This window comes from Pelophylax lessonae, assembly GCF_965119305.1.
Source record: "Pelophylax lessonae genome assembly, chromosome: 2".
In the NCBI taxonomy this organism is placed as follows: domain Eukaryota; kingdom Metazoa; phylum Chordata; class Amphibia; order Anura; family Ranidae; genus Pelophylax; species Pelophylax lessonae.
The window spans coordinates 165,797,617-165,811,653 of NC_138769.1; the positions used below are offsets into that span (position 1 = coordinate 165,797,617).

General features: G+C 44.6%; 1 protein-coding gene across 1 annotated transcript in view; it reads right to left on the reverse strand.

The window, feature by feature from the left end:
* GDPD1 (glycerophosphodiester phosphodiesterase domain containing 1) overlaps nucleotides 1-14,037 on the reverse strand; it is a 168,125-nt gene that overhangs the window by 42,956 nt on the left and 111,132 nt on the right. Inside the window, exon 3 of the mRNA XM_082245083.1 lies at nucleotides 11,156-11,291. Coding sequence (XP_082101209.1) covers nucleotides 11,156-11,291 — 136 coding nt within the window. The remainder of the gene's footprint in view (nucleotides 1-11,155; nucleotides 11,292-14,037) is intronic.

A 14,037-nucleotide genomic window follows, 5' to 3' on the forward strand; every position in this document is an offset into this window, starting at 1 on the left:
GTGTGTCACTTCACTATCACTCTTCTCTTCCTGCACGACGAGTACGGTGTGGGTCTCTGGGCCTACCTTGAAAGTCTTGGGAGGGGGTGGACATGGCCTTTTGGCTTAGTTCGCCCTCTCTCATGGGGGTCTCCCTTCGGGGGAGCCCCACCCAGTACTTGGGGTGGGCTGTTTCGGCAGTCCCCCTGGAGAACGGGGTTTGCCAGGTCTCGGCCAGGCAAACCATAGGAAGTACCTCAGTCCCTGTCAGGAGTCTTGCGCCCCGGGGGATCAAGGTATAGGTCCAACCTCTTCGGAGGCCAGACCATTTTCGCACACCCTGTGCAGTTTTTGTGTGTTCACGTTTGCGTGTGTGCACTTTTTTATGCACCGGGTGCTAAGTCTTTTTTGAGTGTGATTTCACACGCTTCGGGAAAAAAAAAAAAAAAAAGTAGTTCCACGTCGCTTCTCGGCCTTTTGGCTAAGATCAAGTGTAGTATCTGTTCTTATCAGTTGGTATGGACCCTGAGGGTTAGTATCGGCAGGGGCTGAAATGAACCGGGGCGCTCCAGACGTCACTGGGGGACCGGGAAGTAGGCACTGTCAGAGAAAGCCGGATGGGTCCGTTGCCTTCTGATTTGAATGGGTCCGCCCCTACCAGTTTGAAGGGAGCAAGAGGGCTGGTTCGTCGTGGAGGCCGGTCTGTATTGCTCCTGGATGTAATTGGTGAGGAATTAGGATGGCGGTGGGAGGGCCTTTCCTCCTGGGTTGAATCTGGCCTTGCAAAAGGCTTGTCCCCAGTTGAAGGCAGGCTCACCCTAAGCTGTCCACGTTCCAAACCTCCTGGTAGGTAAGGGCTACACTGGGTCTGGCTATTGGGCCGGGGTAGAAAAAAGCCCGTAGTGTATGTGCCCCTGGGGTGGCAGCCCAGGGGTGCCTTAATTCTCACTGGTGAGGGGCAGCTCGCCTTGAGTTTTTCGGCACCATGGTCACTGCACCTACACACTTTTTTTTAAGCACCTGCCTCTTGGGCAAGGCCTTTTGGCTTCGACCAGAGGAATTTTTATTCCGGCCGGAAGGCCTGCCTTTGTTTTTCACTTAGGCACTAATTCACTCCTCCACCTCCCCTTCCCCACCTTTTTGTTTGTGTGTATTTTTCTTTGTGGTGTGTCACTTCACTATCACTCTTCTCTTCCTGCACGACGAGTACGGTGTGGGTCTCTGGGCCTACCTTGAAAGTCTTGGGAGGGGGTGGACATGGCCTTTTGGCTTAGTTCGCCCTCTCTCATGGGGGTCTCCCTTCGGGGGAGCCCCACCCAGTACTTGGGGTGGGCTGTTTCGGCAGTCCCCCTGGAGAACGGGGTTTGCCAGGTCTCGGCCAGGCAAACCATAGGAAGTACCTCAGTCCCTGTCAGGAGTCTTGCGCCCCGGGGGATCAAGGTATAGGTCCAACCTCTTCGGAGGCCAGACCATTTTCGCACACCCTGTGCAGTTTTTGTGTGTTCACGTTTGCGTGTGTGCACTTTTTTTATGCACCGGGTGCTAAGTCTTTTTTGAGTGTGATTTCACACGCTTCGGGCTAAAAAAAAAAAAAAAAGTAGTTCCACGTCGCTTCTCGGCCTTTTGGCTAAGATCAAGTGTAGTATCTGTTCTTATCAGTTGGTATGGACCCTGAGGGTTAGTATCGGCAGGGGCTGAAATGAACCGGGGCGCTCCAGACGTCACTGGGGGACCGGGAAGTAGGCACTGTCAGAGAAAGCCGGATGGGTCCGTTGCCTTCTGGTTTGAATGGGTCCGCCCCTACCAGTTTGAAGGGAGCAAGAGGGCTGGTTCGTCATGGAGGCCAGTCTGTATTGCTCCTGGATGTAATTGGTGAGGAATTAGGATGGCGGTGGGAGGGCCTTTCCTCCTGGGTTGAATCTGGCCTTGCAAAAGGCTTGTCCCCAGTTGAAGGCAGGCTCACCCTAAGCTGTCCACGTTCCAAACCTCCTGGTAGGTAAGGGCTACACTCGGTCTGGCTATTGGGCCGGGGTAGAAAAAAGCCCGTAGTGTATGTGCCCCTGGGGTGGCAGCCCAGGGGTGCCTTAATTCTCACTGGTGAGGGGCAGCTCGCCTTGAGTTTTTCGGCACCATGGTCACTGCACCTACACACTTTTTTTAAGCACCTGCCTCTTGGGCAAGGCCTTTTGGCTTCGACCAGAGGAATTTTTATTCCGGCCGGAAGGCCTGCCTTTGTTTTTCACTTAGGCACTAATTCACTCCTCCACCTCCCCTTCCCCACTTTTTTGTTTGTGTGTATTTTTCTTTGTGGTGTGTCACTTCACTATCACTCTTCTCTTCCTGCACGACGAGTACGGTGTGGGTCTCTGGGCCTACCTTGAAAGTCTTGGGAGGGGGTGGACATGGCCTTTTGGCTTAGTTCGCCCTCTCTCATGGGGGTCTCCCTTCGGGGGAGCCCCACCCAGTACTTGGGGTGGGCTGTTTCGGCAGTCCCCCTGGAGAACGGGGTTTGCCAGGTCTCGGCCAGGCAAACCATAGGAAGTACCTCAGTCCCTGTCAGGAGTCTTGCGCCCCGGGGGATCAAGGTATAGGTCCAACCTCTTCGGAGGCCAGACCATTTTCGCACACCCTGTGCAGTTTTTGTGTGTTCACGTTTGCGTGTGTGCACTTTTTTATGCACCGGGTGCTAAGTCTTTTTTGAGTGTGATTTCACACGCTTCGGGCTTTAAAAAAAAAAAAAAAAAAAAGTAGTTCCACGTCAGTAGTCATGTAGGAGATATGCTGAGATACCAATGCCAACCTCAATGACTCATCATGTATGGAAGGTCTTATTTCAGCCAGTAAATACACACAGTAATTAAGCTGGTTCCTAGTGTGACTTTATATACATGTGGTGAGACAATGATAAAGGTCTTAGGGATAGGTTTGAGTGGAAGTGGTAGGTGACAGACACTTGAGGTGAGACAGTGCAGATGGATGCAGGAAGGGTTAGCGATCATGTATGATAACAGATGACAGAGTAGCAGGTGCATACAGGAGAGATCAACCCAGTGCAGGAAATAGTAGCAGTAGCCTCAAGAGCTAGCAATCTAGTTATGCAGATGTAAAAGACAGTCCTTGCTATGCAGAGCTAAATAGTGTAAGCCTAGTACAAGTCTATAGAGATTTCCCCTGTGGGGTACTTAGCACTAATAGCGATAGCCGAAGGATCGCTCAGGAGATGCGGATGATCCAGTAGCAGGATGCAGGGATCAGCGCAGCGAGGTTCGTCAGCGAGGAGAGCTTGCAAGCATGGAAGCTTCAAGCAAGATTAGTATCCAGGTACTGGTGTTTGAACGAACACATGTGAGTGAGAACCGACGCCCTAAATAGCCATCTAGTCCGGCGCTGGGTGATGACAGCTTCAGCCTTAAAGGGAAACACACCTATATGTGTTTCTTCTGTCTAGGTAGATGGAAATCACCCGGAATAAATGTGATAGGAGGCACTGAGAGTGCCAGAACCTTACATTACCCCCCCCGTAAGGCCGGCTCCGGAAGGCCTCTAAGGCTGGTTGTTGATATAAGAATCACATGAGACTGGTTGCCGATGCGAAAATCGGAAGGAAAAAAAAAAATTTCTCTTTTTTTTTTTTTTGGTCGCCGATATGAGAATCGGAATGAGACTGGTCTCCGATGCGAGAATCGGATAAGGCTGGTTGCCGATATGAAAATCGGGAAGAAAAAAAAAATTGGTTGCCGATATGAGAATCGGATAAGACTGGTCTCCGATATGAAAATCAGAAAAAAAAAAAAAAAATAATGGTTGCCGATATGAGAATCGGATCAGGTTGGTAACCGATGAGAATCGGATCACTTGTTGTTAGGGTGTCTGCTACATGGACCCCTCACTAGAATCGGACGCATAACCATCCGAAGTAATCCTAGTAGACCTAGCAACCAATGCTTCTTCAAACATCCTCAGATCCTTCCTACATACCACCGTGCCATTAGAAGAACGTACGCAGTCAGGTGCAAGAATCTCTGTATTTTCATCGGAAGCCAGAAATGTGCTTGCAAAAATAGGAGTATCCTCAGGAGGTGGTACAGGAGGGTTTTTTGAACGTGGTATAAAGTTCACTGGAGTTGAAGGAATATCTATTCCAATATTTGTTAATTTCTGGGTGTCCTTCACTGATATAGAACGGGGACAGGGCTGGCAACAGCCTTGATAATTTCCAGGCTGTTTTTCAGGGAAGACCCTTCGGATTCGCCTGGCCTCCATTGGGAGAGCCTTAGGCCTATGGGGTCTGGTTGGGCAGAATGTAATGAAATGTCCCCCTTCACCACAATAAAAACAAAGGCCACAGATTCTCCTGTGATCTCTTTTTTCTTGTGAGGACAACCTAGCATGTATGGCACCAATCTCCATAGGCTCCTCATCCATCTCTGTAGGATCAGGGTCCAACTGGGATGTGTCAGAGTGACAAGGTCGACTGTTTGAGGCAGGCTCGGACCATGACCAGGCAGGATCACCATATCTACTAGGTCTCCTTTTTTCCTTAGGTAGCCGGGGTCTGTGGTTACCTGGAGCGGGTTTAGGAGTGGGGTCAATAGCTGAATTCTGAGAAGAACTGGATAATGGCATTTCCATTTTTTCAGACTTCCTTTCTCGTAGTCTTCTATCTATGGTGATACTGAGTTGTATCAATGTATCCAGGGTTTTTGGCATCTCTGCTCGGGCGAGCTCGTCCTTGACGGCTTCTGATAGGCCAAGCCTAAATTGGGTTTTCAGAGATGCATCATTCCATCCTGAATCAAGGGTCCATCTCTTGAATTCTGCGACAAAGTCTTCTACAGGCCTTTTTCCTTGTTTCAAGGATCTTAACTGAAGATCGGCAGTACTCTGCCTATTGGGGTCATCATATAGGCAAGTGAGCTCTGCCAGGAACAAGGCATAGGAGTTGAGAAGCTGGTCGTTTTTTTCAAAAAGAGAATCTGCCCAGGCTCGAGGATCGCCTGATAGGTAAGAAATAATAGTACAAACCTTAATGTGATCAGTAAGGTAGGTACGAGGTTTTAGCAAAAAAAGTAACTCACATGCGTTTTTAAATTCGCGAAATTTTTTGCGATCGCCTGTAAATACCAAAGGGGGATTTATCTTGGGTTCAGGAGACTGTGCAGAGGTAAGTTGTGTCAGTCTAATTACCTGCTGCGACAGAGCCTGATTGTCGTTTTTCAATTCAGCAAGTGCGTGTATTAACGCAGATACCTGCTGTTTTAATTGTGTCACCTGAGTGGCTACTTCTGCTGAATCCATTTTTTGGGTTCGTTCAATCTGTAACGCTCCTTGCCTTTCTTATAAGGTGTGGATTTTCAGCTGCAGAAGTAGTTCCACGTCAGTAGTCATGTAGGAGATATGCTGAGATACCAATCCCAACCTCAATGACTCATCATGTATGGAAGGTCTTATTTCAGCCAGTAAATACACACAGTAATTAAGCTGGTTCCTAGTGTGAATTTATATACATGTGGTGAGACAATGATAAAGGTCTTAGGGATAGGTTTGAGTGGAAGTGGTAGGTGACAGACACTTGAGGTGAGACAGTGCAGATGGATGCAGGAAGGGTTAGCGATCATGTATGATAACAGATGACAGAGTAGCAGGTGCATACAGGAGAGATCAACCCAGTGCATGAAATAGTAGCAGTAGCCTCAAGAGCTAGCAATCTAGTTATGCAGATGTAAAAGACAGTCCTTGCTATGCAGAGCTAAATAGTGTAAGCCTAGTACAAGTCTATAGAGATTTCCCCTGTGGGGTACTTAGCACTAATAGCGATAGCCGAAGGATCGCTCAGGAGATGCGGATGATCCAGTAGCAGGATGCAGTGATCAGCGCAGCGAGGTTCGTCAGCGAGGAGAGCTTGCAAGCATGGAAGCTTCAAGCAAGATTAGTATCCAGGTACTGGTGTTTGAACGAACACATGTGAGTGAGAACCGACGCCCTAAATAGCCATCTAGTCCGGCGCTGGGTGATGACAGCTTCAGCCTTAAAGGGAAACACACCTATATGTGTTTCTTCTGTCTAGGTAGATGGAAATCACCCGGAATAAATGTGATAGGAGGCACTGAGAGTGCCAGAACCTTACACTGCACTGGTCTGGCCGAAGGCCGGGACCGGAAAAAGCCTGTGGTGTGCGTGCCCCCTGGGGTGGCAGCCCAGGGGTGCAGTAAATTCTCACTGGTGAGGCGCAGTTCACCTTGAGTTTTTTTGGTACCTTGGTCACTGCACCACATACACACTTTTTTCGCACCTGCCTCTTGGGACGGGCCTTTTGGCCAGGACCAGAGGAATTTTTTTTATTCCTGGCCGAGGGGCCTGTCAAGGTCCTGCACCTTGACACTATACCTGCACTTCTCCACTTCCCTTTCCCCACTCTTTCTTTTTGTGTTGTGTGTGTTCACGTTTTGTCCTTTATGTGGCGGTATGCTTTATCACGGCATGATGAGTATGGCATAGGTCCTCGGGCCTGCCCTGAAAGTCTTGGGAGGGGGTGGATATGGCCTTCTGGCTTAGTTCACCCTCTCTCATGGGGTCTCCCTTCGGGGGAGCCCCACCTAGTACTTGGGGTAGGCTGTTTCGGCAGTCCTCCCAGAGAACGGAGAGAACTGGTTTCCGCCAGGTAGGACCAAGTGAGTACCTCAGTCCTTGTCAGGAGCCTTGCGCCCCGGGACATCAGGGTTAGGGCCTTTCCTCTTTAGAGGAGGGCCATGTGTATGCCTTGTGCACTTTTTGTGTTTCTCATGTTTGCGTGTGTGCACTTTTTTATGCACCGGGTGTAGCTTGAGTGTGTTTCACACGCCACGGGCTTAAAAAGAAAAAAAGGGGTGCTCTTAGTAACACGTCGGTGTGGGACCCCACAGTGTGAACAGGCACAAGGTCATAGCACCAAATTTGATTTCCTTTCTGAACTGCACCTCATGGGCTGGGCCTTTTGGCTAAAGTCCGGGGCAATTTTTGCTTACCAGGCCCTAGGGCCCGGCCAGTGCACATTTGACACAGCCACTTTATTATTTTCTTATTTATCTTCCTCACCGTTTGTCACTTTCACTTTTGTGTGTGTTTTCACGGATTGTAGGGTGTGGGTCCTCGGGCTTACCCTGAAGTCTAGGGGGAGGATGTGTGGCCCTCAGAGTCCTTCCTCCCCTGCCTCTGGGGGGTCTCTCTTTGGGAGAGCCCCCTGACCTAGTATTCGGGGACAGCCAGGCCTTCTGGCTAGGCAGACCATGGAAACCTTAATCCCTGTCAGGAGCCTTGCTCCCCTGGGGGTGGACTAAAGCACACCCTTAAGTGCACTTTTTTGTGTGTGTGTTTCATATGCGCGTTTCTTGTTCACTTACGGGTTTTTTCGTTGTAGGTTTTGCACCACCGCGGACTAATAAAAAAAAAACTGCAACACCTTTCAAAACCCGCTGTATTGCAAGCAGGCACAGCCTAGTGATGGGAAGTTTGGATCTTTCATGCGAATCGGTTCATTTTGAACTACTCCGATTCATTGAAATGAACCGATTCATGAATCGATTCTTCGGCTCACTTGCTGAGTCTACTGACAAGCAAGTGAACCGAAACTCTGGATCTGACTCAACCTCATTAAATGATGTGAATCAGAAAACTATGATTCACAAAAGGTTGGCAGATCCTTGTTTAGTGAAAAAAAAGAAGAAAAGTAATAGAAAAGAAAAAAAATTATAAAATAAAAACTAAAACATCCCCACCGACCCTGATATCTGCATGTGAATAATTGTGTGTAGGGCATGCACGTGAACATGAACGATGATTGCTTCACGTTAGAGCAATAATTCTAGAAACATAATTCATGGGTAATTCTAAACTGATGTCCTGCACAGACTTTGAAATTATCACCTATGGAGTAGTTAACCCTTTCCTTTTTTGATCAGTATGATTAGAGTTGTAATGAATCGGATGATAGGGTTCTGTGTTATAACTATTACAATGTGTCCCATAAGGGTTTCTTTACTGTTTAATTAATAGTTTAATCCCCACACCATGAAAACCAGCGGGGATACCACCACCAAGGATCCCCAGGATCGCGATGCCAGATGCCCTTACTTAGACTACATGCTTTTAACAAGCTTACCCTTGTGAGTACGTTTTTTTTTTATACCTCCATTAAAATTACCTTACTGCTGCACTTAAAAGGCGATGTGTTTTCTTGCTCTCCTTGTCCCTTGCAAAGTGTACAGCCAGTTTGCCTTTAGTGAATCAACCCCATTGTTTTCATACACAAATGCATGATGATGGTCTTTGCTTGCCAGGGTTGCTTCTTAGGATCTGTCTAAAATGAGTTTAACTGTGCATTAAGGTAAATCTAGCCTTTAACGAAATCCAATTTGTTAAATGGCTTAAAATTAAGACCGTACAATGACACAATCGGAGCAGACTAAGCAGATGGGCAGCAGCTGAAAACTTCATTAGGCTTACAAATCAGTGATGAAAGCTTTCACTTAACTAGTTTAGGAGAGCTTTGATTCCTCATAACATTACATCAAGATGCACAGGGGTGAAAAGATTATATAGCCATGTAATTTGTGTGTGTATTGTTAATTAAAATTGACCAAGGTTTGTGCAGACAAGATTTGGTGGGACGACACGGTTTCACAAAAATCTGAATGTAATAAAGTTTAATGTCTCTCAAAAGAAATAGTGACACCAATCCTACCTATGCACCACAGCTAAACAACAAAAAATGAAATTATTAAACAGTGTATAATAATGATTGCGACTGCTTTAAAAATGACTAAAGTATCTCAATAAATTCACCATTAAAAACAAGTAAATAGCGGCACTATCTAAACCAAACAGAAAAAAAAACCCCACAAAAAATGAATAAAATCAAAGTGAATGTAAAACTGTATTAGCAAGTTAATAATAAAAACACCAAGTGTTAGATGTGAGTTAATCACAATAAAAAGATGTCCACCCAAAAGTCCACGTAAAAGTCTAATTTCAATGATCTCCAAAAAATGTGCTTCTACAAAAATCTTTTATTAAATCGTACAATCTTTACACCACACCCTGTGAAAACATGCCAGCGCTTTACCATCAGGTGTACCCTCACCAAACTGACTTGCCTCATACCCTTATGTTTTAACTTTGGGGTTAATTGGGAACGGGACCTTGACTCCAATTTTATGCTCAAACAAGTAGAAAAGATTCTGACACTTTCATACAAAGCATCCTTAGCAAACAAATATCAAGAAGTGGGATATAAGATTCTCACAAGATGGTACAGAGTGCCATCCGTGCTCCATAGGATGGACGCTAAAAATCCCGATAGGTGTTGGAGGTGCGAATCAGAGGAGCGGACGATGCTTCACATTTTCTGGGCTTGCCCGCTGCTTAGGGATTTCTGGGATGGGGTGGCATCCATTATCAAATAGTTAGCATCCGTCGAGGTGAGAGACAGCCCTGCGATGTGCCTACTCCATCTCTCGGGGAGCCCGATACGAAAATACAAGAAATCTCTGACAATTCAACTTCTTAATGCTGCTAAGGCTTGTATTCTGGCCACGTGGCGTCAAACATAGCCCCCCTCACGTTCATTATGGTTCGCCAAAATAAATGAAATACACCATATGGAGGAACTGACGGCTACATTGAATAATACCGAAGAAAAATTGTGGGAAACTTGGCGGCTATACTTTACAGGCACTGAGGCCTACCTCTAGGGGACTAGCGGAGGCGCGCAGCGCTCCACCTGACTTCATGCTAATAATCTGTTATTCTGTGCTTGTTTATACTGCGTTGGTTTGACCTATATTTTGTAGTCCTTCTGTAGTCCTCCCCCCTCCCTACGGTTATCTGATGATATGCTGCTTATTCTTGTTTCTGCTCATAAGTCAGATTACGTCTCGATGAGACGTTTCTCAGGGTTCACTTGGTCATAGTATAGTTGGATTTCCTTTTGTTGCTCCACTTATTGCTTCTATGATCCGAGTGTCACCCACTTTCTACCAAAATCTTTGCAAAGTACTCTTGATTACATTTACTCACTCAGAATTTATTGTGTTATGTGATTTGCATTTATTGACGGATATAAGTGTAATCCTCCTTAGTTAAATACATTCGCACATTCACTGTTATGTTTTTCATTGTACTGTACTTTTGCTGCAATAAAGAAATTAAAAAAAAAAAAAAAAAAAACTCTGGGGTTAATCACTCCATCATCAGCAGTCTCCAGATAATGTATTTTAAAACCCAGAAGGAATTCTCATAACTGCTCCCCGCATTCCGGACCGGCTCTCGCTCTTCCTCCCAACTGCAGGGCTGAAATCACAGCAAACCCGTACCGCATATTTTTTGGAGATCACTGAAGTTGGATTATTATGTGGACTTTCGGATGGACATCTTTTTATTGTGATTAAGGCTAAGTTCACATGTAGGCGTTTTGGGGCTTTTTTCTGCTCTAGGATCAGCTCAAAAAACGCCCAACAAGACAAATCCTATTAATTTCAATGGCCCCTGTTCACATCTGAGCGTTTTGACATTTTAAGCAAAACGCCCAATGCTCAAAAAAGTACATGAGCTTCTTTTTGGGCAGATTACAGGCGGTTTTATTTTTTTCCATTGGTTACTAGTCAACCTAAAAACGCCTGCACAAAAACGCCTGTAAAAACGCCCATAAAAACGCCTGAAAAAACGCCTAAAAAACGCCTGTAAATAGCAACGCCAAGATGTGAACGTAGCCTAACTCACTTCACATCTAACACTGGGTGTTTTTATTCATTACTTACGTATACAGTTTTACTTTAATTGTATTCATTTTTTGTGTTTTGTTTTGTTTTTTCTTTTTTGTTTAGATCGCACCACTAATTACCTGTTTTTTATGGTGAATTCTTTGAGATAATAAAGTTTAATGACATTTTCCCCAGTTCGGTGAGCATTTGATACTCTGTAAGAGTCACTTGAGCAAGCATGCTTGCTGGGGACCTGGATGATGGTGGAGTTGGTACTTTTTATTTATTTATTTATTGGAGATGCTCAACCAGGCCCACTTTTACTAAAACAAGTCTAGATACCATAACTACAGTTGTCATTCATAGTTTTGCTCATGTAATGGTAGGGAAATTATAATTTTCAAAATGCCAAAATCCTGAATCAGACATGTGATACTCACACAGTAGTTCGACTCTGATATATTAACACTGACACCTGTAGACCTCTTCAAATTTCCATCATGTGACACAACAACTTTCTCATCTTTCGTAAGATGACAATCAAGTTCCAACATATCTGTTCCCAGACGGACAGCACTGAAAAGTGAAAAAACAAAGCATGGTTAGTTGAAAAAAAAAATCAAAGGAATTGGAACTACACAGAGGGGCTAGTGTGCAAAAACATAAAGAATGACAATGAAAAAAAAAAACTCTGATCAGTTGTTACCTGTCCTCTGTTTCTTATAATTCCCCCAGCAGTGTCTACAAGGGCTTTTGCCTACTTTAATTGATAACATCAGGCTAAATAGGTATTTCTAAATTTCAGTGGCACATTTCGACAAATGATCCAATTTGATACTGTATATGCATTCTTAAAAGATTTGTCTAGCACACATTTCTCTCTTAGTTTCATTCTCTGCTGCATTCTGTCATTCACAGACAGGGACCAATCAGCTAGGTCCTTGCCCATGGCATTGTCCATGCACACACTGTTATCTAAAAGCGAAGCACTCCCTGATCGGATGAGGTGGAGAGGTGGGGCAGTGACTTCTCAATTTCAACCTCGTGCAATTACAGGGTGTTTTGCATGAATGACCAACAATCTATTGCCTCTATGATTACAGGATTTTCACTCCTTAGTTTACAGGCCAACAACCCATCAATTTTAGGTGAGCTCACTCTTGGATAAAAGAAGACCATTGAGATTCTTCTTCTCAAAGGGGAAGTAAGATTACATTGCAAGGTGGACAGTGTTGATAATCTTGAAAAGGAGATCCCGGTATAAACCCATATCCAAAATAACTATTTGTAAACTTCTCCATACACAGCTGTCATGTGAAGTGGACTTCGAGATTCCCTCATTTCAAAAATGAAAGGGGGGGGGGCACTTATTCCTTGCTTTTTTTGTACATTCGCATAGCCATTTCAGGGGTTTTGTTTTCGATATTGAAAGAAAAAATGCTGTGTTTAATTGTTTCTAAAAATTTAATTTTAGCCTTCATTCAGAGACAGATAATCCACAAGGCAACCCGGGAGGTGCTTCAAGGTTGGTGAAGATCCAGAAGACTTAGCTACAACCTTAATGCTCCTGCAAGGGGATAGAGAAACTGCTCAAGGCTGGGCACTTGCCTATTACAAGGGAGGATGTGTTTGTAGGAAGTTGTCTGATGGGGTAGGCCATGCCAGTAGACAATATAAAGGGAGGGCTTTCTCTGTGCCTATTGCAACAATCAATCAAAGGGATGGGGGCCCAAAGCTACTACCTTGAGTAGGGCTCAGTTTGGTTTTATTTAATCTCTGCTTTGAATCAATCATAAAATAAAATAAAAAGTTACGGATTTATGGCATTGCTCTTTGAGATTTAAGCTTTGAGGTTGAGATGCATACTAGTTAATGTCAGCAAATGTATTACCCTGCAGACTGCTGCTGTGACAGCAGGGCTACAAGGCATAGTATATTTGAGCTTCATTGGCAATACCAAGGAGAAAAAGGACACTGACCCTTTCCAGCTCACACACACTGTCTTGAGAAATCAGCACAAATGTGACAACAATTTCATATGGAGAACTTTTCCTTCTGTCTGCAGAAATGAAACTTGCTTGAGAAGTAAACTCATCAAAACTTCAAGTCAGGTCAGTACATGCTATCTGCATGCAATATGTCATTACCTAGAGGGGGTTTTCACACACATTACATTGGAAAGAGTATTTGGTAACAGGTTTTTCCTCATAGTTCACCTTACATTACCCACTAAATAACCAAATTTTAGACTAGTAAAGGGAGCCACTATGCATTGAGGAATAAAAACTGTTCAGAAATGTGCAAAACTATAATAATTTTGGGCCAATTTACTTTTTTCTTTACGTTTCTCAGTTTTAAAACAAATGTTTTATATCTTTTTTTTCTATATGTATACATTCTTTATTTTATAATTAAACATTTAACCAACGACAGTACAGTAAAGTATTGATTGATTAGTAATATCTTATGTAGATTATACTGGTGAGACTTTTAGCCTTTATAGACCAACATTGCTAAATATTTTACCTGTGACATCTATATCTATAAACAGCACCTGCCAACAATGCAGCTCATTATCTTCTTTTGCCACTTTAAGTGTACAGACCTTTTCTAATAACTTACCAGCTGTGTAAGCCGGTTTCTCATTAACAAACTGCTCCCTCTAAAGAGGATATTGGAGCTCAAAGAAGGGGACATTTTTGATCTGAGGATTAAATTGGTTAGCAAATGCCAATATAGAAGGCATTTTCTGCTCTCTCTAGTTTCAGCTGCCAGGCGCTAGAGGGAGCACATTGATTTCAAGTGTACATACATCAATGGGCTCCATCCTGTCCTACATTTGGAGATTTTCTCAAACTGTAATTATTCTGCCTGAATTTTAACTAAGGAATACATGTTGGTGTAACGCACATGGTTTCAAACATTTCAAAATAGTTTCCTCCAAGACGGAGCATCTTACTAATGCTGCTTGTGTGAATGTGATGTGTACTGCTCCGCTAGCCCTCCTCTACTATTCATCTCATGCAATTGGAGCAGTACACATCACATTCACACAAGCAGCAGCAGTAGTAAGATGATCTGTCCCCGGGGGTTCTTCTTTAACCTCACAAAGCCCCAAAAAAGCGCCACAAACTGCGAGGGGGGGGGGGGCTTGGGGGAAGAGATGTCATTCCGATTGTAGACTTAGCTAAGTGACAGCTTGCCAGAACAGGCAAGATCTGTGACAACAGCTTCCCTGCGCTGCATGGTACAGATTAGTAAAAAATGTGACTGTCCCAGCTAATCCGGGACAGTTGGAAAGTATGAATACCTGCAGTATCTC